The 27,447-nt window shown below is 39.2% G+C and overlaps 1 protein-coding gene across 19 annotated transcripts in view; it reads right to left on the bottom strand.

The window, feature by feature from the left end:
- The window catches only part of LOC134541238 (serine/threonine-protein kinase N), a 372,780-nt gene that overhangs the window by 270,487 nt on the left and 74,846 nt on the right, over window positions 1-27,447 (bottom strand). For all 19 annotated transcript variants that reach the window (XM_063384564.1, XM_063384580.1, XM_063384574.1 and 16 more), the window contains exon 2: window positions 4,529-4,874. In XM_063384564.1, coding sequence (XP_063240634.1) covers window positions 4,529-4,874 — 346 coding nt within the window. The remainder of the gene's footprint in view (window positions 1-4,528; window positions 4,875-27,447) is intronic.

Here is a 27,447-nt window from a genome sequence, read left to right as displayed (position 1 = left end):
ATTTATCGTGTATTTTTTTAACAGTGAACAAAGCTTAAACAGGCTTTCTCAAATGCGTTTTCATGCATAAAAAATTCTAAACATAGCGTTGTAAAAGATATAGGGAAGTGCAGGAAGCCATTGTCTTTTATATTCCCGCATAAAACCTTTCGGACAACGCTTTAGTGCCATAGAGGCATGTTGCCAAGAAGACTGCACGCCAGATCAGTGTCTTGAGCGTACAGGCGAAGAGGCGTGTTATTAACGAGCCAGTGACGCCCTTAGCGCCCCGGCGCTACGGGAACCAGCCAGGCTGCCACCTTATCATTGCAATAATTTGCTATAGCAATGTCCACAATACATAATTCGAAATGTCACCTCACTATAAACATCATTAAAATATATTTTTAAAATGTCCACTCCCATGAAACACTCGCAGAAAGCATGGCACGTCCTTGCCTCATTACGTTATTTTAATTAATTTTGCATCTAACATAATATCTTGGACAATCGCCACTGCTGGTTTACATTGGTTTGCATGCCCCTTTTCCCGGAACTAACAGTGTGTTTGTGAAAACAAAAACACACTGACAACACAGCCGGTATCAGCTGATAGCATATAGGTATTACATGTTGGGACGACACACAGAATTCCGTGGAAGGCATTTAGTCAGGGGCAAAACCACAGCACATGCGAACACAATAGGCTGAAAAAGAAACAGTTGTAAAAAGATCAGTAAATACGAAAGAAAAAAAAACTTCCAAACAAAAACCGACTCGCAGGCGAATCCAGTGTAAGAGATAATCTGGACGACACAAAGACGACAGCTACGCTCTGAAAATCTGTAATAAAAAAATTAATGATTTGAGGCATTCACCAAAATAAAATTTTACTTCAAACTACATTTCATTATTATTGATATGTTATTTAATTGAATCCCTAAATTCAGTCACTAAAACGTCTTAAACATTTCTAATTTTGAGCTATAAGAAAATAATTCAATACTCCGATTCCTTCAAACGTTTTAACCTCGAATATGTTACATTTCTACAATGCGTTATTTTCTAAACTCTTAATAATGGGTCTGGTGTTTAACGCACTAATCCCGGAAATATCCCATTTCTGAAGGAACATAAATGTTATGTTTAATAAACGTGCTTAAACATTACGTAAAATTCATTTCAAACACCACTTAGAATTTTAATAAAATAATAACTTTGAATGCATTCACAAGTGTCCTAATTCTAAAAATTACGTGAATAATAATTGGAAAAAAATACTCTTGGTTTTCATTATAAATGTAAGAATATTTAGCTTAAACGTTTACCATCTCCACAAGCACAACACGGTTGGACTCCAATCTGTAAGGTGTGCGAGAATTGAGTGGATCCGTGCAATCTCACTACCTCGCTCCAAAATTAGGGTGTAAGGCAATATAAGTAACACGCATGTGTGTCTGGGTCTGAACTACTTAGTAATGTATCATTAATCTCGCCCGAGATTCGTTAGATAATTTCTTGACTACCTTTTGGGCACAGACTCAGCTCGTTGCAAGAAACAAATCTGCGCGTGAAATCCAAAATATATCTCCCCCCCCCCCCTACTTCGTACCATTGTATTACTGGACAGTGAGTAAATTGTGACTGACTATGTGGCTACAAACGTTAATTAAAAAGACGCCACACGTATACCCACGTCTCACTTGGAATTCGAACATAGGTCAGCATTACGACCAGTTCATTGTAAACATGATAGATTTTGGAATAACTGACGTCCTTATCCTCATTCTATTAATATGATTAGAAACTGTTTGAGATTAATACGGGAATTCCATCAAGTGAAAGATCTTCAAGCACGTCCATATTCATAACGCGACGGCCGTCCGAGGTGAACTGTTCGCTCACGCACGTTCCAAAAGAACGTGTGTGTTCAGGACGGAAGGTCAGAACCAGATGGCCGCAGCCATCCGGCCTCCAAGACAATCTCCCCCGGACCATATCGGGAGACATCCACAGAGGCCGTTCATTAGAGGCGGCGAGCGGGGCCCGGGTCTCCACGCGCAACTGAACTACTCTCGAGGGGAAGAGAAGTTCCGTAGTGGAGCGCCCGAGGAACTAACGGCTCGCTCGTCCTACGATATGAAACAACTCGGAGCCCAATTTCTGGCCGCGACATCACACTGCCAGCTCAGTCTAGTTTTTCATTCAACCTAACTAAAATTAAAGTGTACATTTAGGAGCGGTCCAGGTTAGGGAGAGATCTAAGTGCACCGTAGCCTGTTCCCTAGTCATGCTGGGAATTAAACATGCAGGAAGAAGTCATCTGTGCTCTGCTTGGGGATTGGCCAGCCATTGCAGCGATTGAAGCCATAACAAAAATCCCCCAAACTAGTTAAGTTGGACCCAGGTAAAACCTGCACAGACACATGGGAAACTCTAGGCACAGTCATGTGGAATACAATGTGGGTGCTAATGCACAGTCTACCTTCCAAAATCACTCCATAAAACCAGAACAATTTCACCGATTGTATATCAAAGCACGCACGCATTAGGATTAGGCATGGAGCTGCTATTAAGACTTACATAGGGGTACAATCTATTAAATATGTTCGCTGTTCATTAAATAACCATGAACATGTTTTTTTTTCCCCCTTCAAAGTGTTGATACATAAAAGTAATATTATTTAGATGACGTTAATAACTCTTATTGCGCACACATGTTAAATAAAACACTAATTAACGTAAACATAATATGATGTAGTAAAAGATAAAGCCAATAGGAGTTTTCTTATTTTTATTTATTTATTTGTTGACGCGACGTCTAATAAATCAATGAACGCCGGCTGCACGCACTAAAAAGTGTCCCGTTACGCACATTGTCCCGTTACACTGTCCCGTTACGCTCATTGTACGCTTGCACCGCATCTATCTCTCGTCCACTCGATTGGAACAACCATCGATTTGACTTTTTCGAGGCACATTAAACTTGAGAAACACTCCCATTCGTTTCCTACTCTTCCTATCATCCTCCTATCCTTGACAGAATAACACAGATTGGAAGAAGTTAAATAGCAAATATGTATAAAAGTTATAGTTAAAATAATATCTTCGTTAAAGTAATAAACATATTTGAATTAGTGAGTGAAAATAAAAGTAAATTTATCAATTAAATCGTAGATTTCATTTCACTTCTTCTTTGTATCCATACAATATAGTGATAATTCAATAAAAATTATTCAATTTTATTCATAAAAGTATGCAATCATTTCATCAATGTTTTGTTATGACTTCACGTTAAACTATCGTCCGTAAAACCGACTTTACAGACAACCAATTTTTTTTAAGAATTCTGGGGTCATCTAACTTTCAAAAGTAGGTGGGTCTATAATATCTCTAGGAGCATATCATCAATAGTGTACAATTACCAACTTAATGTTCTATGTGGTAGATACAAATACGTCAAAATCCTGAAAACATAAATTAGAACCTCAATAAGTTATTTGGTAAAAAAAATAACATGCATAGTTGAATTTTCTCAAATTACCAGATTACATACGTTATTCTCCCACCAAGATTAGATATTTTATAACAAAAACACAGAAAAATTAGGTGTGTTTTTACTTTTCACGTATATCGAACAAAAAAAATTGACAAGTCAGAAAAAAACTTTTTAACACCATTTGCGTCATCTTCAGACAGACGACTGTTACGTTTTACGATCGTTTAATTCAAGGACATGGTAAAAGAATCGTCCAACTTAAAGAAAGTCTGTGGCAAAAATTGGCAAAACAGTTACACAACGCGTCAAACCTGTTCCCGCCAAAAGATTGAATTTTATTCTTGAAATTGTGCCAGGGAAATTTTAAATATTTATTTAATATGTAATTACAAAGTCACACTTGTTATACACCTACTCCCGTTCGGTAGTCAAGACGACGATGCATATGAAGCCGCCCCCGGGACCATTTCAAGGGACAAATAAAATACGTAATGAAATTGATAAATAGTCTTGTTTATAAATATTAAACATTCTGATCTCCAGACTTAAAATAAGCTCCAGCCTGATTCGGAACATTACATAATTTGTTCTAATAACAGAAATGCTTATAGAGAAGAAAAGTGTTGGGCTTCACTATTAATTCCTAACATTCTCACAACTCTTCTTTCGTGTAACGTCATAGATCAACAATCATGCAGATAGCAAAAGGAGCTGTAAAAATATGCCCTAACACATGCAGTGTTTGTATTCATTCATTACTCAGAATTTTCGGCGGTGACAATTTACAAAGCGACAACTATGTCACTGCTTAAGACCGAACTGAAATCAATGCATGCCTCTCATTTGAACAGTCTTTCAAAATTTGTCAAAAACATTGCAGTTCCAAGACTTGACTAACTATATATAGAGCATGTACCAATATAAAGATGAGGCATTTAAAATAATAAAGATCCCATCCCAAGGATAACGATGGCTTTCGGCTCTCCAGTTTTGTTGCACGGCAGTAAGCGAGACTCTTCGGCGCGAGTAGGGAGGGAGAGAGGCACTCACCCTGGCCGTTGTCGAGGCCGTGCCTCGCGCCGACGGGCGACGCCGTGTTGCCCTGCGTCAGGATGATCTGCGACTCCAGCTCGTGCAGCTCCTGCTGCAGCTCGGCCAGCTTGAAGTTGGCCTTCTTCACGATGGTGGCGACGTCGGCGAGGCTGCGGCGGTCGCGCGCCACCTCGCGCAGCTTCTCCGCGCCCTCCTTGATCTTCAGCTCCTTGCGGATCTCGCGCCTGATCAGCTCCTTCAGCTCCTCCAGCTTGCAGGGCAGCGCCGCCTCCGGCACGCTCTCCGTCGACATGCCGTACTTGTGGCTCAGCTCGTACAGCACCGGGTGCCGGATGTAGTCCCCCTGCGGCAATCCACCCAGCACATCGTCTTAGTCATGCACCGGACACACTTGGGGCGGTAGGTAGTGTTCCAGTTGAGGATCAAATCGGCAGCCGTTTTAATAAATGGTGCCCTGCACGAGGTCAGAACCTGGTCCCAACGCATTCTATCGGACGTTTCGTAACTACTATCGTTACTGCAAAAATACTAGAGATAACACCATCGCACAAAAAAGATAATTACTTTTCAAATTTTCTCAAGTGCTTTTCAAGTGGAAATTATTTATTGTGAACTAAATATAGCCCAGGATAGTTTCGCTATAATAAAGTTTAATTTGGCACACCCAACTCACTTGGTTGGTCCTCCGATTATCACAAAAGGGACTATGTACGAGTTAATGGCGCCAGACGCGGGTCCGCCATCTGGAGAAAAATTTAACTCTGCGCATGCGCGGAATTTGGGCAACAGCTCGGCAACGGATATGCCACCAAAATCCGTTGCCTTTAAATAAGTGACCGACCGTGTGCTATCGTGGACTAGGAATACGCTTAGGGTACAAGTGTATAATATTCAACACCTAATCCCCTAATTTTTTTGTCTTGGAATACAGATCTTGTCTCACTACACCTACCCCCACAGCACACATAGTCTTACTACAACCACCAACCCAGCACATTTATTCTTACTACAACAAATCACCGGACACATCTGGACACAGACGGGAAGTTCTACGCCATGATCTCAATCACACACAATATCCACTCATTGGTAAGTCGATAAAAATGAAGTTAACCGAAGACCCTGAAACCCCCACTTTTTTATGATTCAGGAAAAATAACTCATTTTATTGATTTAATGAATGCTATACTATTAAAAATAGTTTTATGACGAAGGCTACATACGATCGGTTAATATGTAACACTAATAATAGAAACAAAAAATTATGATACTACATCCTTAAGAGCCCAAACACATCAGACCTCGAATACAAAGTTGACAAAGTGTCGTCGGTGCGCACATTTTCTTGCCTGCATTATTTTGTTCTTCACAGATTTGGGAAGCAAGTTTGGCTTGCACTTTATCTTCAGGAAGTAGGTTAAAATTTGTTTGTAATTTAGTTATTTTAATTTAATTTTTTTTGTATGCGAGTAAAAATATTTTTTTTCCATCTTATTGTTCCTAAATTTATAAAAAAAATATATTAGTAAGATGTGATTTTTCGTCGCGGTTCGGAAGATTTTTATAAATATGTGACTGTGTAAAACCATCCATTGTATATTATTTCGAAAGTAAAAATGTTGGAGAATTTGTGTGATTTAATAAACTTTAATCGCCTTGGAACTTTTAAACCACGAGCTATTCGTTGATTTTTTTTGTGATATTTTGTAACGAATGTAAATCTCTTATATTATGTAGTAAGTGAATTAAAAATAAATAAAACTTTAAACGCGAATTAAAATTGTTTGCAATTCGTGGATATAGTCTGAAGCGCAACACTAATTTTACTTTTAAATTAATAAACACTGTCGAAAACAAGCAAGGCGATACGAGAATTTGATCCTGTTGGTGTATGTAGTTGTAGGCAGCCTTGCCGTGACCTTGTACGCAGATAACGCAGCAACTGGACTCCAACAGATACAATGACCAAAGAGCTTTACCTTCCCCTTCTCCGTAAGCAGCTCAGATATTTAGCTCCACCCATCCAATAGCTGCAGCAAGTGGCCAGTACCAGTAGTCCAGCACGCTAAAATATTTACAAGGGAGTCCCCTTAACAAATAAATATCAGATAAACTGCCGTGCATTAGCCATCTTTGTTTGCATATGGATAGTAAGCTGACAAAAAAAACGGTATTATTAAGCACCACTATATTCTCTCAGAAATATTGAATATATATATTTTCCAATTTCATTTATTATTTCACGGCGCTTTTAGATCTTTATATAATTTTTGTAAATACCATTTTTAAGATAATTATTTTTGGTTTTCTTCATCACCCACCACACATTTGTTATTGAACAATTTAATATTTAATTCATATTATACGGCCCTCGAAAGAGAGAAGTTGTCCTGTTATTTAAGATACCTTGACAGTGAAGGCCATCAGACACCCCGGAAATGCTCATGACAAGAAACAAGGACGGGTGGGGGTTGTCAATGTCCATCACTGTTGGTCGTAATGAGACGTTCCAGTGCTCTTGAAAGAGCTCGGAGCGAGCACAGGCCCATAAACAATCACGAGGCGCTGCGCGCAGGCGCAACCACGCGCAAACAAAAATAATAAGAAAAAGCCGTTTGGGCGGGCGAGCTGTTTACAGCAGCTGACGCGTGGCTGCGCCGGAGGCTATTTATAGAGGCGCTGCATTCCGGCGTGGTCAAGTGGGGGACCAGACCGCGCACGTGCAGCCACTTGCCGGGCCGGGCATATGTGGTGCACGGGGATGGAGGGGGAGGGGGTGTTTATAGATCCTCCCCTGAAGGTACCAAACACTTCTGTGAGGGCGGTATGTTAGCTTTGGTAATGCCGCGTCACATGTCACAATGCCTGGAACAACAATCTACACAGGAAGTGACTCATTTTGAGATTTATAAACTAACAGTCCAAACCTCTTGTTGTTCACGATAGTTTTTTCTGAAAACACTGACTCCAATTTTATACATTTTTTTTTAACGAACACCCCGCCTGAAAAAAAAAAAAAATGCGCATGGAGTCCACGCGCGACATAAGTGAAACGTATTGCTTATTAAGGCCTTTTCACAATACCGCGATGCGACGCGATCTGGCGACGCGATGTAGCGAAGGCAGCGACGTAAATATATGTCGCCAACTAGTGCACTTCATAATAGCGCGACGCGATCGCCATGCAGCTGGCGAAAAAAACCGAACCAGCCTGCACTCTGCTGGGGATATTTTGCAACATGGTTGTATAACAAAAGTTTTTGGGGATAATATTCAGATTGTTGTTATTATATTTGTACACTGACTGACTGGTAGAAGCATTTAATTATGGATAGGAATCGCGAAGCCCATAATATATTTCTAACCAAGCATTATTTTTCTCCGTCTGATTACATCATTTGTTACTAGAAACATCGTACAAACACGGCTTTTTCTAAACATCAATCAGACGCTCTTCAAAACTAATTTCAATTGAACAAAACCCACGTGTTGTTTACTAACATTACTTAGATGCATCAAAACATCGTTTCTTAACCCTTGTTTTCAGTTCTTCTTCTTCTTTACCACAATCTTGTTTCTGATTGGCTGTTATTTCTGACGTCATTAGCGACATCGCCGAAGCGACGAAACAGCCTCGTCGCCAAGTGAGCTGTCGCGCATCGTGGGCGATGTAGTTGTGATTGGCTGGTTTTCTATGACGTCACGTCACATCGCGTCGCGTCACGGTATTGTGAAAAGGGCTTTAGGTGTAGATAGACATAAATTATTAGTATTTTTATAAAACAAGAGCTAGTAATTAAGAACGGTAAGCATACGGATATTATCGCAAATGAAATAGCTTTTATCCACAGGAATGAATAAATTGTAAATTCTTTAAATAAAAAAAATGTACTAATTTTTTTTTCTCGTACATTAAAACAAACTTACGCGAATTACAATTCAATTTGATTTTAAATAATTCTAAAACTCAAAAGCTTGCCGATAATTAGGTAGTTTATGCAACTTAACTAATTGTACATATGGACGTGTGGAGTCTTGAGATCGGTACCTAACGTGTAAAAGTGATACCTTGGCATACGAACCGGACTGAGCTCAATTCTACTTTGTTAGCCACAGTCGCCCTCAGCTACACTCCAATCGAGAAATATTCACGCCTCTTAGTTTGACTTAACATATTTACACGCTCGTGGGCTAATAATTATAATACGGTGTGTGATTTAATTAGTCAAACAATAATATTCGTGACAAATAATTCCCCTACCAAACTAAAGCGTGAAAAGCATTCTAGCAAAAATATTTAGTTACAGAAATAAAACAATACTCACATAACACTGTTTAACAATACTACATTGCTAAAGGTTTTTTAATTTTTCCTTTAATATAAATCATGTTTTTACAATAACCATATCAGAAATGCATGTATATGTATATATATGTGTGTATGTGTGTGTGTGTATGTGTGAGAACTTAAATTAGGTAAAAGAGCACTGAGTGCTGGAGTGCCCTGTTGTTATACCAAAACTGTAAAGTGTACAAAATGTGACAATAAAAGCCAATTGAATTGACCGCGCCAACGGCCTGGGGATAGCTCGACGCGCCACCCCAAAGAATCAAGCGCATATGCGAGTGTGCGAGTGTGCGAGAGCGCAAGTGAGCGATTCCGCAAATGAGCGAGTGTTCGAGTCCGCTAGTGAGGGAGTGTGCAAGTGCGCAAAACAGCAAGAGTGCAAGTGCGCTTCGTCATGTCTATCTTTCCCTACCATCTCCTTTACTGGTTCCCCTACCACGTACCTAATTCTTCCCGGTTCCCCTACCACGTACCTAATTCTTCCCGGTTTCCCCCCCCCCTCATACCTAGTTATTTCCCCTCATGCGATCGGTATTTTCGTAACGCTCGAAAATTGCCCCCTCAGCAAAGTAGTATCACTTCAAAAAAAATTCCTGTATCCGCCGCAGTGGGTATGGATGGAGTGGATCTTTGGGAGACAGCCCGCCGCTGACGCACAAAGCGGTGGTCACGTAGGGTTTTGATTTTGCGGAAATGTATATTTTATATATAAAATATATATTATATATATATAATGTTACGAATGTAAGCAAGGCCACGACATGCGCAGGTGCAGAGCTGGCTGGCGGCTGCCAAAACATGAGATGTGCCGTGCGCACCTGGGTCACTGCTTTATCTCCCTCCAGCCCTCCGCTCCCCCCCCCCCCCTCCACCGCGCCGCTGTTAGTTAGACATCCGAAACCTGCCAGCTGCGGAGTTACGCGAGCCGCCCACACGTGTTTTCGAGAGATTCCTGCCGTCGGGAAGGCTCGGAATGACGCGACTGGCCCCGACCGCTCTCGTGAGTTCTGGAATTGCGCCGGGGCCTATATATATGCCCGAGGACGTCAGGGCAGAGAGTTAGTGGAGTTCTCCCGCGGCGGAGTTCTCGGGGCGATTGTGCCGCGGTTGCGGCAGAGGGGCGAAGGCCTTGGACGAAGGTTCCAGGGCAGGGAGTGAGTTCAGTGAAGTCGGGAGTTTTCCCGCGGCGGAGTTTCCGGGCGATAGAGTGGCGAAGTCCCTGGACGAAGGTTCCAGGGCGAAGAGTTCAGTTCCGGGCGATAGTGTCACGGGCGCGGCGGAGCTCCGAGCGAAGTTCCGAGCGAGGCGTCGAGTAGGATCTCGGCGAAGGCAAGTGCGACGACGGCGGCGGCGGCGGAGTGCGGCGACGGAGTCCTGCGACGGAGGACCACGAGGGGTGCTGCGGCGAGAGTTGCGCCAGAGGTGCAGCCCAGAGAGGAGTGTGGATTGTGAGAAACGAGTGACTGGAGGAAGCAACAATTTTTAAGTATACCTAATTGATATATTGGCATTTTTAGATTATTAGCTAGTAATGTAAATAGTGGCAATAAATAAAACTGTGTGTGATAAAAATCTTTAATTGGGCTATCCTTTACGAACCCGCAGTAAATCGTAACAATATATATATATGTGTGTGTGTGTGTGTCTTTAAACCGGCATTTTTTGTTTGACACATTCAGTATAATTCGGCACCAATCGGGCCTAAGACCGGTGATGACCTAGATGTATCTTAATTTTTTTTTGTCTTTTAACTGTACACTCGAATTTTTTTTGGCAATAATTGCATGGTTGGTAGAGAATTGCAAAAAAAAATAATAATTTTCGTTACGGAGCATTACGTCCGTAAACGCAACCCTACAAATTTACAGATGCTAAAAGTGGCACACAAATTTGAATTTCGCGCGCTACTAGACACACACTACTGGCTGAAAGGACACGCGACAGCTAACCATACACAGCAGCAGCAAGCAGGAAGTTCGGGTAACAACACAGTTCTGAACCAGAAGAGAAAAAGCTTTTTTTCACGATGACTTGGCCAGGAATAGAACATTGAGCCTCTGGCTTTGCCTCTGGCTCCCAGCAGACCACTAGACCAATGGGGGGACTACCATTTGAATCGAATAATCGAAGCAAAGCACTGGAGTAAGTAACCACAGTATTCTTTCTTCTTTGAATGAAAAAAATACTTCCATTAAATGTACCTAGCTTGAATACATAAAGATTGTGGAATTATTTTGAAAAATATAAATAAATAAAAATTCCACCGGTAGTTACGTATATCGCAGAAAAGTTGAAAAATAAACACAGAGAAACAAACCAGTTGTGGCTGGGAAACCTGTTCTAAAAACCTCAAACATGCATCTCCAACAGCTTCGAACTTACGTAACGTAACCTCAAACATGCATCTCAAACAGCTTCGAACTTACGTATGTGTGTGAATATGATATACATGGTAGTTAAACATATTCCAGTCGCTATGAAAATTAGTTATTTTATGATTATGTGGCTAAAACCTTTTCGAAAGAGTCTTCCTTTCTTTAATAACTGTGCATAGCTTTGAAATCAATACTAAAAAAGGAATGCGAATGAGCAAGATGACTGAAATGTTAACATGCCAAAAAAAAGCGCTTTACACGCCAGGAACAAGATATTAATCCTGTTGGAAATACAAATGTAGTGTCTGCCAAACCACTTTTTTTAAATGTAAAACAGATCCAATTTACGTTCGTTACACATTCAATATTTCAATTCGAATGGCAGGTAATCGTTAAAAATAAACTTAAATAAAAACCTGATCCGTATATATTTCTAGGCGAAGCAGACAGCAGGGTCCTGAGATCTGTTAATGTTTAGGAATATAACGAAAAAATAATAATTAATATTGAGAAAAAAAAATTGTAGAATTAGTTGAAAAGTTCCTTCCGGCCGTTGTGTCAGTGATTTCTAAAAATTGTTGTGTGTGGGAAAACAGGCCCGGAAAATATAGCCCAATTAATTATATAGTTTATTAATAACCTACTTTTTACACTATTTATTAAGTTAATAGAAATTAACAGACCATCCTAAATTGTATCTCTCAATCAGTCCACAATTCACTCCCCCAGCACAGTTCGTCTCGACAGTGGCTCTCCCTACCGCTCGTCTCTTACCGCACCTCTGACACAACACACTGCCACGCACTACTCACTCGTCCGTTCACACAACACTCGGATGCTTCGGTCCCAGATACACCAATCTTCGCACACGAAGTCCGCCTACATCGTCCGCTATCGCTCACCAGCGGTCACTTACCCTCTTCACTTCACTACTCTCGCAGGTCGGTATCTCCCTTTATATACCCGCCAAGTCCTGCCATGGAAAGGTCTCTCAGCCCTCCGAAGTGCCGCAATAACAGAATCCCCGAATTAATAATCGAAGCTTCGAGAACAATGGCATTCCAGTTACGCCACTTCACGCGGGGTTCTGGGAACATGAACTATAGAGAGCCGCAAAGAATTTTCCGGATTCAACGAGGAAAGCGCTGGGTACGGGGGTAGCAAGTTAGTTGTTTAACTGGTACTAAATTTTATTAGTGATAGTTGCAATATGTTTGCGGGAAACATAATATATTAGAAAAATGCCTACTTACAAATTGTTTCCAGTACATTGTGAAATGTTCATAATTATTATAAATTAACCATTGACGTCATGGACATGCAATCACAAACGTTTTTTAATCATATCGCTAGCATTTCATAGTGAAAAATTTTTAACACTAAAATTATCGTATTGTCGATTTTTTTTTCCTATTGAAAATAAATAAGAAAAACAATCGAGTTCAATCATTTCAATTTCTAAAAATATACATCGGATGTTAGGAACTTCGTTTTTTTACTATGCTGTAATCTTGAAAAGGAGTGTACGAATCGATGTTAAAACCTAAACTTTATTTCGATTTTGGGAATACACTTTATTGTACAACTTCAGAAGCATTTAAGAGCCAAATATATGCTACAAACATTTATTCAAGTTAATTAACACTAGTAAATCGTGGTAAGGTTCATAGTTTGTTACAATATCTTCTGGCCGGGGCTTAAAGGCCTATTCAGGGGTGTATGTGTTAGTGATGCGGGATGATAAGTGCAAGGTCTGAACTGACGCGCACTCGTCTACACATTGTCGTCTCTATACATGTTCGTCCTACAGAGGAAAACTATAAAATTTGAGTAGTGATTATAAATGAAGATAAAGGTGTAATGCAAGTCCCTTATGTGCTTTCAAGAATCTGTACCGGTTGTTTTATGCCTAAAAATGAACACGAAATAACACATTTCAGCCATTTGAACTCTTCTAAAAATACCGTTTAAAAACTTAATTCGGAAACAAAACTACTTATCGGTTCTCAGTGAATTCTTAAATGTTTATTCGTAAGCAAACCCCACTCGGATATCTCGAGAGTTTTCAAATCACGTTATTTTTCCTGAAGCTCTGCATGCCGTATGTGCCCGGGTAGGCGGGGCTCTTAAGACAACCGCAGTGCTACCTTAAGCTGGCGAGGAAGTCTATAATGTCAACCTGCACACTTTCACTAACGCCGGTATTTCAAGACACACAAATGCAGGTTTAAATGTTGAGTATGCTATACACCTGTTCCCTAACCGTATTCCCAGTGCACGATAGGACACGGCCAGTCCCTTATTTTTAGGGGATGGTTTCAGTGACCTATCTGTTGCCCAAATTCCATGCATGCGCACAGCTCACCTTTACGTTGATTCGTCCACGCGTTTGGCGCCATTAACTCGTATATATTCAATTTTGTGAATATCGGGGGAAGAACCAAACGTATGGTGTGCCAAATGAAAGCTTTGGAACCAGGTTCTAGCCTCGCGCAAGGCACCGTTTATTAAAACTATTGCCGATTTGATTTCTTACGGTGATTCGGTTTGGACATGTTCTGTTACGTTCCGCGAGTTAGGTTACAGTTGGAGTTGTATCCCAACAAGGCAGTGCTTATTCGCTGCCCTACTCGAACGTCTTGTAATACCGCCCTAAGTGCGTCTTCACTTTTGCGAAAGGCGAGCGGAGTGCCACAATGGCACGTTTTTAAAGGTAAAATATAAATTTATAGCTTAAATAAATCCTTAGCATAGCGGCACGGTTATCTAGTTTTCTTAAAATAGTTTAAAGACTTGCAGTGACTGCGTGAAATACTCCGCAACGACCGCCACGTTTCCGGAAGTCGAATCGTGCCCTGACTGCCGGGGAGGAAAGCCGATAAACCGATCGTACTGGCATTGAAACACTCGATTAGTTTGGAAACTAACCCATTTTCAGTTGGTTCCAACCCAGACCTTATTGATCCTTGATAAATATCAGCCTCAGCTTACTGGTCAGATTTATAATTTTATTTGCACGGCCGAGCGTTAGTGTGTGTTCTACACCGTTTGAAATAACAGCAGATTTACGCACTTTACAACAAAGGTTCCGCTTAAAATAAAATCGAGCTAGTTTTTCCGTACTTGCCAGAGATATGTAACAGGTAACGAGCAAATTCAGGTGTTCTCATGATGCAAATGCACTTATACGAAACTCTGAAACGAAATTTAAGGTAGAATTCTTTAAAATAATGATAAATATACGGAAATTATGTTTTCAACTAGATTTTTGAACGCGAATCACGCGCAGTTTCCGCACCCGCCGCTAGAATTCGCTGCCGGAGCAGCTACGTCGACTATTGAATTATTCCATTTGCAGACCGAAATTTTAAACTATATAATAACACGGCTTTGAAAAAAAGCGAAAAATATTTTTAAATTACTAAACTCCGGATATGAACTTAATTTTGAACAATGAATTTTATTAAAACACTGTCCATCTTGTTAAAATACATTAAACAGTTAATACATTTACGTTCCTTGATTTCCGTCGCCATTTACGAAATTACTCCCACCAAATGCCGTATACAGAGAACTTAGATGATACACATCAACAACGACGGGGTTCTTCGTAGTCCAAAAGAACTAGATCATCGTAGAAACTTCAACGGATTCCGACTACCGAGTTCCGTTATAAACAGGGTAAATACGTACGTGAAAGGAACATTATTTTTGCTGTTCGGAAAGTTTTTGAATGTTTCGTTAATATGGTAGGTATACCAAGATCATTCCCGTGATTTCGTGTTCAAAATAAGTTAGCTCAAAAACCGTAAATGTATGAACATCCGTTAATCCCTAGAAAAATCTTTAACCAATATTCTTCGTATATTCAAAAAAATATTTTTAACAGCGTAGAAAAGCACGTTATGTAGCAGTTATACCTCGGGGCGGTTTAACGCGGGAGCCTGTTAATATCAGGGCCACAACAACATGAAAATGGTTTGGAAAAACGCCATGTGTGCGGTGTCATGCCAATAATAAAGATAAATAATTCACGAAAATTAAACGATAGATCCTCGTTCTGTTTTATTTCAGGTAATAGTATAACTTGTATGTATAAATATTTTATGTAGATCATATGAATAAATTACGTATATATTATAATAAAGTATATGAATTTATTATGTATATATTACTTATAATTAGAAATTACTAAAAATAGATAATTTTGTACATTTTTGTAATGTGTATTTTTACTATACGTGGTAAAGAGAACAGTGTTTGTACCTGGAAGTAAGTTATCAGTGATTTCAGATACTAACAAATTTGAGGGGCTCCGCAACATGTGGTGCAAGACAATTTTTTGCGGCCTTGGGTTAGAACACATTTTCCTCTGAAACGTTAAAATTAATGGCGAACTCAAAATTTTCAATCTGAAAAATTGTCGACTGTACCGGAGTGAGGGCAATTAGGACTTATTTCTAATGACAGCAACACTGGAGGAACTGCACCATGTTGACAGGCCAGGAGTGGCGCGATACGGAACGTGTTTATCGGACGAGACGGCGGGAGTCGAGACACGTCACCGCGCATCACGAGACAGCAGGATGGACGCGTCACCGCACGCCAGGGTCGAACAGCGCCGTCACAGCGGTCAGAGACCACAGGCCGCCCCGTCCGTCTCCCGCCAAGAGAAACCATCTACTCCAGTTTACCCAGAGAACATGCCGAAATAATCCACATTCGAACAGCTTTATAATATTTTTTTTTCCTGTTGCAGAAGTAAAAATGAAGGTTTAGGACTATTACATAAATTAAAATCTTACACGTAGGTTCTATACGTTTTTATTTCCTTGGGAGAGTAGGATTGCGCATGTTTAGATGATCTTAACTATCTATGATATTAACTCTTATCTATAACTAATAAGCAAAACGTAGACTCTATGCACACATTTTTTTTATTTATTGTTCTATATATGATGTTGAGACCCATACAAGGCAAATACCTACTGGAAAAATTAGTAAGTGTTCATTATGTTAGTGGATTGCCGGACATAACACACACCCAATTTTCCATCTTACAACTTGGTTGGGTTACAGCAAAATAATTTCTAATTAAAAAAATCCATGAAAAAAAATAATAATTATCATTTTTTTAATACTCCGACCGCAAAGTTGTACGAGTTAACGGCAAACTTTGGATATCTTAGGCTCCCCTTCCGTCAAGGGCTTAAATGAAGCGCGAATACTTAAAACACCATACCTATACCTAAAAACCTTGCAAAACGACATCTCGTTAAATAAAGTTTATGGAATGTATTGTCCGGCACAAAAATTAGTTATATACTATGGAATGGTTATGGAGTGAAAAATTCGTGGATGATGAATTGAAAAAAAAAAAAAACATCTGTGTGTGGACGCCACGCGCCTCTGTAAAAATACTTGTAAGATAAAACTAAACAATACAGTTAAAGATGGCGACGGCCAGTAACGCGGTAACCCTCGTACCTCGGACCGGCCCCCGGTCTGACAGATGCACATCTTCATCATGACGGCGGCGCTAGCACCTGGGCGCCCCTGGCGGCTGCGTGGGAACTGACGGCGGGGTCCCGCGGCACCGCTATCCGGCGGCAATATCTAATCACCGCCCGCGGCGCGTCGGGCCCAAGTCCGGCCGGCTGCGCTAGTCTACACTCCGTATCAAATACATTCCCCCGTGCAACCAACAATGAATCACTTTCAACACCTACATTTTATACCACCCTTACGGCTTGGTCGCATACGCCATGCTGGTTCTTTGGATTTATTTTCATTTAACACGTCAGCTCATCTGCACATTAAGTTGCAACTTTATGAACAGAAACGAGTATTAACGAGATATTATCTCATGGCCGTAAAAAGTCACGCATGTGTTCATAATTACGATCAAGAGCGTGACATGTTACAGCTCAAATATAACGTTTATTAAATATCCGGTGAGAAAATTTATGATCTATCAACAAATGTAAAAGGCTAACGGAACCAATTAAAAGGAAGATAATAAATCGAGATGGAGCGCTAGAGACCAAAGACACGCGAAAGCGAGGTTATTCTGAACTTTAAAGCGTGTTGACCAATGACGCAGCTAAGATGTTCTGAGTGATTCGACCCACGGTTATGCACAGAGGCAAAGCCGTCAAGAAAAAGCACGGGAAATTTGAGGAGAAGGGGGGGGGGGGGGGTGAATAAATACCCGGCAACAGGGGTACCCGAAATGAATTTTCGAAATTTTTTTCCTGGTAGGACGAAAATAGCAAGCCTATTGTTTGGCAAGTCTATTGTTTACAAGTCATGTACATTGCATAGATTATGTTTACATGTACTGCCACGTAAACGTTTAATCATTTTTTTGCGGGGTTTAAAAAAAATTACAATAGATAATGGCGAGGGGGCAGAAAAAATTATTTGCCCTCTGGCCCTTACTTTTTTTCGACGAACCTGTACAAAAGATGAAGGTGACGGGAACCCTATAATCTTATGGTGGGTTCCTAACCACTGATTCACCGCCGATTTGAAACTCGCCTTACACAAGGGTATTTTTAAGGTTTTCCATACTCAACATGCTCAATATGTCAGTGCGTTTAGTTCTCATTCGAATAATATTCTACACCGTCACTCAAAGTGCAAAAGATCGTACGTTAAAAATTTCCTCTTGGCTTTTATTATTTATATGCGTGGAATTTTGTGATTTCCACCTAGGGGCAAAAGCCCCTGCGTCATTAGCTAATCCATAAAAAATACAACCAAATAAAAAAAATACGGAGTCCACGCGCGAAAGAAGTGAAATTTTTTTGCTTATTAGATATTGAGATAAATTATTAGTATTTTTTTTATTGAAAAAGAGATAATAATTGAGAATAGTATGATGCGGGTATGATCTCAAATAAAGAATTTCTTTTTCCGCGTTCTGTATTCTTGCATCCGTTAACTGGCACTTTTTTGCACCTATTTTGACGGTTTATTCCCACGTTTCATTCTATAATACCTCTTATCTGCTTCTGTATTTTTATTATTTTTGGGTATGATTTTAAATCACGATCTCCAGCTGAATAAAATTAAAGAACAAAAAAAAATTCCAATCGAACATAATTTACACTTATAGTCTCTCTACGAGTATTCGAGTCCTTTGGACATTTTAAATCGCAATGTTCACATCTCAAAAATAAGTTACTTTTATAAAGCTAATCTCTTAAGTGCATATATCGTTTTTAAATTTTCGATCACACTATTCACACATAAGGATGAATGATATAAAGTTTATTGTACAAATTAGTTAACTCTTTTTCACACGAATAAAAAAAATTGTAGATACTTTAAATAGAATGAAAGAAATATGGTAGCGTCAATTGTTAGCCGTTACGAAAACGAAGTAGACAAACACAAGCAGCGTTACGATAATTCCGTAGCATCACTGCTGCGTCATTTCTACTTCTCACCTGCCGCCTCCCTTTCCGGCCGTTACAACTAGCATATATTATGCTCCGCTACTTACCTATCCCCTCCCCTTTATGTCATTGTCCCATTCGACTGTTAGTGCATGCGTTGGAGTGGCGTCGCCGCTGACGCACTCTCCTCCACTACCGGTTCCCCCAACACGTAACTAACTATTCCCCTCATGCGATCGGAATTTTCACGTAACGCTCGAAAAGGTAGCAAAGACGTTTCACTTCATAAACTTCTGTGTTTCCGTAGCGGAGCATTGTAACTGTAAAATGTAAATAGTCGAATGCAGCAAAACGACCAGTGATGGATACAAGAATATATTTGTAGGGGATTTGAAGAAGAAAACAGAATTTGGGTGTTCATCAAATTTACGTCAACAACCTGGGGTTCGGCCAGTTAGGGATCGTCCATTAATCACGTGAGGCTGCAAAGGAGGGGGGGGGGGGGTCGGGAAAAATCACGAAATATCACAAGGGGGGAGGAGGGTGTAGAGAGATATCAGGTGTATTTATTTTTTCGCGCGATTTCTACTAAACCGAAAAGCGACGCGTGACCTTGAATCGCCGTAGCCAGGCAACAATATCCCCGCCCGCCGCAACATGAACCACCCGGCTCGGCTTGCCAGTCGCCAGTAAGACCTTTGAATATATATACAGTATATATATTCAAAGGTAAGACTGTGATTTTGGCACCGAATACATGCGTAAATCGTTGCCACGAATGTTATGCTTTAAAACAATGCGACGATGTCTAAACTAGGAGATCTGTATAAAGACCTAATGTGTGTCTGGACATTTTTATCACTGTGCTTAATTTTCCAGAATTAAATTAGATTATACCTATATTTAAAGATAATATTCTGAAATTTTAAAAATATTTTGTACCAAAAAAAATACACGTGATTTATTTGGGGGGGGGGGGGTAGTCAGTCTAAAACCTCACCACAAATCACTAGGGGGGAGGGGGGTTAAAAATATGCTAAAAAACATCACGTGATTAATGGACGACCCCTTAGGTACATTATCATTTTCCACATGCATCACTTCCTGTGTGGTTTTTGATTTCAGGTGTTGTATCAGCGGCGCCCTGGGCGATTTACTTTTATGGAGGCCCTCCCCTGGAGAATTTGGAGAGAAAAAAAAACTCTTCAAAACAAAATTTTAAGCCAACCTGAAACTTAAGTTTCGACAACGGTTATGCTAATTTAGCTTAAGAAATGTAGATATTCTTTCCCGATAAATTATCCTCGGGTCAATTTCATAAATGTTTACGATTATAAGATTCCAGTTGAATCGCGTAATTATAAGTGGTAATAAAATATTTTAAAGTTTTTCTAATACGATATCAGCACTTTAATTTACATGATAATGTAATTTTTAAATTCTCTTTCCCATTAATGTCCGCATTATTGAACAGAAAACTAGACAAACCAGTAAAATAAAAATGAAGAACACCGGCACGGGGCCCTGGGCCCTGGAGGCATACGTGCGAGCGATTGCACTGCGAGTGAACACAAACAGCAAACAGCACGGGCGTGGTCAGGACGGAGTGGATCCCGGCCAGGCGCGGCTAGAGGGAATCTCGCGGCTTATCAGATGATACCCCGCTTACCACGCTATCGGCGATACGCCTCGCAGATACCTGGAAGTAGGCGAACTGCGCGCTTGGAGGTTTATCTACCCGTAGTTTCAAGCGAAAACTACATTTGTATTGAATTTTATCTTTAAAATTATGTAAGTCTTCAAAGAGCCAATTAAAAATTTTAATTTTGGTTTTATGTCTCGCCCACGTGTTTCAGGATGGTAATGTACACAACACAAAATATCCTAAAATGTGTATGGTGTGATTTTGGGATAACGATGGCTGTACGTTCTATCCAAAGAATCTGAGAACCAGAAAGGGGGTGGGGGGTCAAATAATTGTGTCGCACTCCCTCCTCATTATTTAATGAAGAAAATTATTCAAACTCCAAATAAATAAAAAATATATAAAAAACTGTAAACGTTACAGTGTCCATTAAGTGTACACGTAATCTGAGCGTATCGCATAGCTTGTAAGGTTTCCAATTCATTCTATTAGCATTAGACTTGTAATTTCGTCCTATTCTCAAGGTGAATCTTGCTCCATCCTCCTCCTCCTCATTATCGACGGCCCTGCCTCGAATCATATGAGGACAGGAAATAGAATGACCCGAACTTTCCCAACCACCCGTATAGTCAGCCCGCAAGAGTTGTATAGACATTGTGATGACTCGACGAATGTAACAAACTTAGCCCTAAACCCGCAAAGCCACGCGGCTAGATATAGTCTGGCTCACACTTAGATTGCAGTACAGAGCAAATTTCTCCCCACTGTTGCCTGATTGAGACCACCCGTTTCGTTAATATTAAAATTAATATTCTATCTACTATCAGTTATAGTGAGTTTTAGTATATTTGTTATTTTACTATTTGTAGATACAGTTTTACAAAACCTGTTTAAACCAAGATGGCGTCTTTCAGTTACGTTCCCTATAAGTAAGTATGCAATAATACAAGATAATGCTCTTGATACAGTAAGAATTGTCTTAAAAATTATCTTCCCAAATTTTCCTTTTAAATTTTTTTTTAAGTAGATTTAAATACTATCTCGTTACATTATAAAGTTGTGTCATATTTGATATGCTCGTTGGGCGTATCTGGCAAGAGGGTACACCTAATAAAGGGCAGTGCTAATACCACATATCGTGCATTTAAAAAAAGAAAGTAAATGCCCATTGGTAGGGACACGATTATATGGTGCATTGCGATAAAACCGAAATAACACAGAATAGCACGTTAATACACCATAAAACACCGAAATGCAACCAAAAATCATTAAATTAATCGGCATATTTTATCAAAACTGAATCAAAATTACAAAGACCAAATAGAACATTTTAATCCAATGAATGTAAATTATTTAGCATGGGGAATATACAGGGTGGCGACCAACCGGGAAAACCGGGAAAACCGGGAAAAGTCAGGGAATTTTGCCAGCAGGGAAAAGTCATGGAAAAGTCAGGAAATTTTTCAAATAGTCAGGGGAAAAAAATTTAATCTTGTCTAAAGTTCCTGCTGCAGCATTTTACAGCTTAATATTATTCATAGTCTTTGTTAATTTGTTAATTGTATGTAGCGAATTATTAACTGAAATTCTGAATACTATATTTTATACGAAGTTTGTTTAATGAAGCCATTTTTGATGTCGCGGGTCCATGAAAAACTCTGCTGTGTTTGCATTGCTGATAACAGCTGGCTGGCGTGCGCGCGCATGCATTGTATTGCCACCATAGTCATGGTACGTGTACCAAATTATTCTATGTTTACTAGTTTTATAGCTCATAGTACACCGAGATGACCGAGATAGTTTTATTTTTGTTTCTCGTATTATTGGCAACTGTGGTACAAGTACACGAACGTTTTGGGATGAAAATAGAGGTGTGAAAGTAACAAAAAAATGTGTACCCGTATGTATTCGTTACTATAACAATTAGTACTCGTTACTTTCGTATCGTTACTCGTTACTTCTGATACCGCATGACATGGCACATGCTATGTTATGTAACAGCATCGAATCGAGTCGTATTTCGTACGCGTACAGTATGACGTCGCGTAAATAAAAATAAATCGAATATAAACAATTAAAAATATTTGATAATTAACAGCTTTTGATAACCAAGAAACAATTAACTCTCATAAGAGCGGCTTTATTATAATATATCTTTTAAGATAAGAACATAAAACGTGAAAATACGCGATTATAAAAAACAAAAACATACATATTTATAATTTGTAAAACATACTTTCTTACGTTGTTTCTGTTCGAATCTAAAACTTTGTCTACACACACAATACCTTTAATAAACAGTAAAAAACTTGGACGACGAATTTCCAAATTATACTTTTATTAATAAACAAACATCGTTCTTTGTAACGAATACATACATACGAATACATACGAAAGATGCGAGTAACGAAATGCATTCGTGTGTAACGTTTCGTTACTCGTTACTAGACGCCGCACCCGTTACTCAGTAACGAATACATGCGGTTTGCTACAGCTCTAGATGAAAACGTAAGTGCTTTTTTTTTTTGTTGCCAGTCGTGTTGTGTAGTGCTTCTCTACGTTTTACTTTTCAGATGTACTATTTATTTTATTTTGCTGTTCTCTTTTTGTAAACGTTTTGAATAGGGGCGTGTACATGTTTTCAGTATTATTTAGTAAGCTAGTCGGGCTTTGTTCTGAAGATAAAAAGGAGAGAATAAAAGTAGTAGACAAAGATGGGGAAAAAAATGTGCGCGGGATCAGATATGAACGTGTGGGCTTGGGAAGAATATTGCCGTTGCTGAAAGCTAAGAGTAAAGGTGATTAATGAATTAAAGTGTTTATTCGGTTATATTCAAATTTTTAGCCCATTACTTTTATGGAGTAAAACATTTTTTTAATGAATTCCAATACAGGATAAGAAAAGTGAAAGGTAAATATTAAGAGTAGCTAATCATTAGACTTGCGCATAATAGTTCGCGACCGGGAGCGCTCCTATTAAAAACGTTTACACAAAGAGGACAGCAAAATAAAATAAATAGTACATCTGAAAAGTAAAATGTAGAGAAGCACTACACGACTGGGAACAAAAAAAAAAGCACACACGTGCAAACTAGGTCGCTCTTTTAGTTCGTCCGCTCCCATCTCGAATTCAAAGAAGACAGGTCACAGATAGTTAGTTCGCTTTGCTACCGCTACTGCAGGCGATCTTCTTTGTATGTTATAGTTAGAGGTGGGTTGTTACTGGGTTGTTACAGCAATTTTCGGTATCTGTTCCAACCTGATACTGATACAGTAATGTACCTAGTTACAAGTCTCTGATACTTCTGTATCAGACGGTCCCAGGAAGAAACAAAGCTCCGCGTACGCAGACCGTGCGACCGGAAGGAGAATCTGATACATTATTTATCACGCCCGGTAATTCTCTACCTCTGTTACTCTCATGCCCGCCTGATACAGCCAGTATCAATCAGTTCAACATTCACTGCAGTTCGTCCTGGCCGTGTATCACCATTTACATTGTTGCGGGCTGTCATGCTTTGTAGTTAGTATATTTATAGTGAAATAAGGAATGGATAAGTGCACGAAAAAGACTTCATTTGTGTGGAATTTTTTTACGGAAAATAATGAGTTTGCTAATTGTAATTTGTGTAAACAAAAACTGAGTTATAAATCATCATCGACTAATCTGAAGAAACATTTGAAACGTAAACATTGATATAGTATGCTCACTAATGTACGTATCTGTTTTTTTTTTAATTTTTAATTTTTTATAAAATCGTAATCTTTTAATGTATGAAAACACTAGTTACTAATTGTTTTCGGAAAAAAAAGTCCTAATGTTGATTACATCTGTTATTAGTATCAACTGAGAATTTATTTGCATTTTCATAGCTGTTAGGTGCACAAATATAAATATTATATCTTGTATTAATGTATTTTTTAATATTAAAATTTCATTAGTTTTATTATTGAACGAGTCTGTGCACGCACTGCGCTCTGAGCGTACTTTGATGTGGGACAATAACCAAACGACTCGTAACAATTTCGCTTTGCGCCTCTCCTTCAATGCCTTCCCCTGCGCTTCCTCCCCTACATTATTTCCCTTCTTTATCCCTTATTCGTCGTTCCTGCTCCCTCCCCTTTCACAAGCTCCGCCCAAGTGACCGTCATCTGCGATCGGGTTCTGCGCACATTGGCCGTGGTGTTGTTCCAGGCGAATTCTGAACTGATACTAAAGTACCTGATACTTTTCAAGTGTACTCGTTTGCCGTTCCTGATACAGGCGCGTATCAGTGCGATAGTATCATGTTGATACTTTTCGACCCACCTCTAGTTATAGTAGTTATTTTTTATAATGATCAGTGTTGTGAACGCCTAGACTATTATCCTTTTTTTGGGTTATTATACATCAAATGAGTAAATAAAACAATAATTTACATAATTGGGTAAAATGGCGTATATAACAGTTGTTTTTAATCTTCACTTAACATATAATATAATCGAAAAATTTTAATTTATAAAAGGATTTATTTTATAGCTAGTTAAAGAAATATTATTTATGAAATGTGTTTATTTTAGTGAATAAAATTCAGTTTTATAAATATACAAATTTTAATTTTTTTTAAGTTTTAGAAATAATCAACAAAAAATGCGTTATTATTTTCAGGCAACAAAATTACGTACATTATTAAGAAAAAAGACCCATTACTCTTTTAATTTGTTACCTTTCAATTAGACATAGAAAAACTAATAAAAACTCTCAAGTAAGATTGTTTGCTAATATTGCTTAAGAATGTGTATGTTCATTAGTACTTATATATAATTCACTAAATATTAGCAAGTTCATCATCACTTAACATACACTATAATCGAAAAATTTTAATTTCTAAAAGTTATTATTGTTTGTCTGATTTTGTTTTGACATATATTTGTGTATGTTATCTGATAAGCTAGTTATAATATGTAAAAATAAGAAGGTTTTACGCTTAAAAAAATTGATGAGATTGTTAGGCATGGTCAGGGAATAAAAATGATTTTCCTGGAAAAGTCAGGGAAAAGTCAGGGAATTTATTCTTTACAGTTTGGTAGCCACCCTGATATACTAAAGTGTATGTACCAAATAGATTGGTAAATCTTTTGCTTTTTTTTTTTTTGTAATGCAACTGTATCACTAACAATAATTTTTAAATTACAACATTGGTAAATTTTCCAAATACACATATACTTGCTAATTTATTTTTGTTGGTAATTCAACTGTATCATTAACAATTTTTAAATTACAACATTGGTAAATTTTCCAAATACACATATACTTGCTAATTTATTTTTATTGTTCCCAGTAGTTAGACAGGCTTGTTACAAATTATTTTATTGTAAAGTGCATTATGTATCAGTCAAAATAACACTTTTGATGAAGTTAGTGTCATTTAACATTTTAGTGTCGTATTTGTTAACAAAAATAACAAAAATAAAAACACCTAAATCGGCCTAAAAATAAAACCGTAATTTCTTGTTTCTGCCCCATTGGATTGCACTCTGCACTCACGCCAGTGTTGCAGCGAGTGTGACGACCCGGGTAGACAAGGCAGCCGCAGGCGGCGGACTCGCTCAGCGCGCGGCGATAATGTCCCATCCTTGGGTGCGGGGCCGCCGAGCGCTAATTAGTCGCCGGGGTTGCGTCAACCAAGGCTGCCTCTGTCGTCTAGCTGCTGCTGTAACGGCCCCAAACTAGCCGCTCGACTTCACAATGTTGGACGTCAAAAGATTTTAAAATCACACCGAAACATACGGGTACCAGAACATAAATTTTTACCGTAACGAAAAGGTCTATATCGTCTTGCCTTAAAAATTCCCTAAATATTAGTAAGTGCTGTGTCATCATTACATTGGTCAAAACCGGGGATATAGATCATTTATATTCGGTGTAGCTCACGACTCAAGACGTGATAGCACGGTGTTTTGTACGTTGAGTTTATTTAGATTAATCGATTTAAGCCAAAAATAGTGTGTTTTGAACAATAGCAAGCCTATAAAAAGTATTGAAATACAATATGTCAGCCTCAGCCCGTGCAAGTGGCCTGTCGTCGGGAAGAGGAGGGCCACGCACAGGGACCCCAGTGTCTCGGGAGCGTCGCAAAGCTGCCGCGACAGGCTCAGTGAAGGACGCCGACTCGGACATATCGAGTGAAGATAGCACCCACACATCTGTCGAAGACGTCTCCGAACTGAGGGATATGGACATCAGTCGAAGTGAAGTGATGCAGGATCACTGGCGTGCAGCGGACACAAAACGTTACACGTTAAACCAACGGCCGTGTGTCCCGACACAGCTCCACAAATTTTTTTTTTTCCTCGGGTGGATCTCGGCTGACAACCTCGGCCGCCAGGTTGCTGGCGTTTTTAGTCTGCTCAGAGTTTACCGTTACCGTCGGTTTTCATTTCGGTGCAGCGTTCCTTCATTAACCAGCAAAGACGTACGTCATAAGGAAACCTCAACAAAAAAAATTGAACACGCAAACACACAGAAAACAAGACAAAATCACGAGATGTCAAAGTTAAATTCATAGACCGCAGAGAGAATTCCTTAGAAGGAATTAGCCCGAAAAATATCACAGCACAGACGAACACAGAGTTTGACAAAACGACGTGATAACAAGAACAGTAAATGGAGACAAAAGACGACCTTGGTCAACACAGACGGACCCAACGATGTTACTAAACAAAACAGATAATCTGGTCTACAAAACTTGTAAAGTTTTTTTTTTGTCATTGGGCAGCTTATTACAACTTGTTCGAAGCACCACTGTGTAATAATATTTTTGTTGGTATTCCCGCTAGAACTACACTGTCCACGAGACCGCTGGTTGCTAATGCGTGCGGTTAACACTCGTCGCTGCGATCGCGGTACCTCAGCCACTGGAGTGACGTCTCCAATGCGCGGGAACTTGTATTGCGAGCTACTGTTTGCGCCTGTAACTTTGCAGGCTTGCGATTCCGGATATTCCTTATCAAAAATTGCTTTATTTCGATATTCTCTAGCCCCAATTAAATTTATGCCCCGCATTTCGCGAAAACACTAAGGTATGACCATAAATTATAGGAAATGAAAAAAAAATAAAAACTGAATAGTACAAAATAAATATTTGCCGGGGATAAAAAATACT

The sequence above is a fragment of the Bacillus rossius genome, chromosome 1 (genome assembly GCF_032445375.1).
Source record: "Bacillus rossius redtenbacheri isolate Brsri chromosome 1, Brsri_v3, whole genome shotgun sequence".
NCBI lineage: Eukaryota > Metazoa > Arthropoda > Insecta > Phasmatodea > Bacillidae > Bacillus > Bacillus rossius.
The sequence above is the reverse complement of the archived record's forward strand: the minus strand, read 5'-3'. Positions and strand labels throughout refer to the sequence as shown.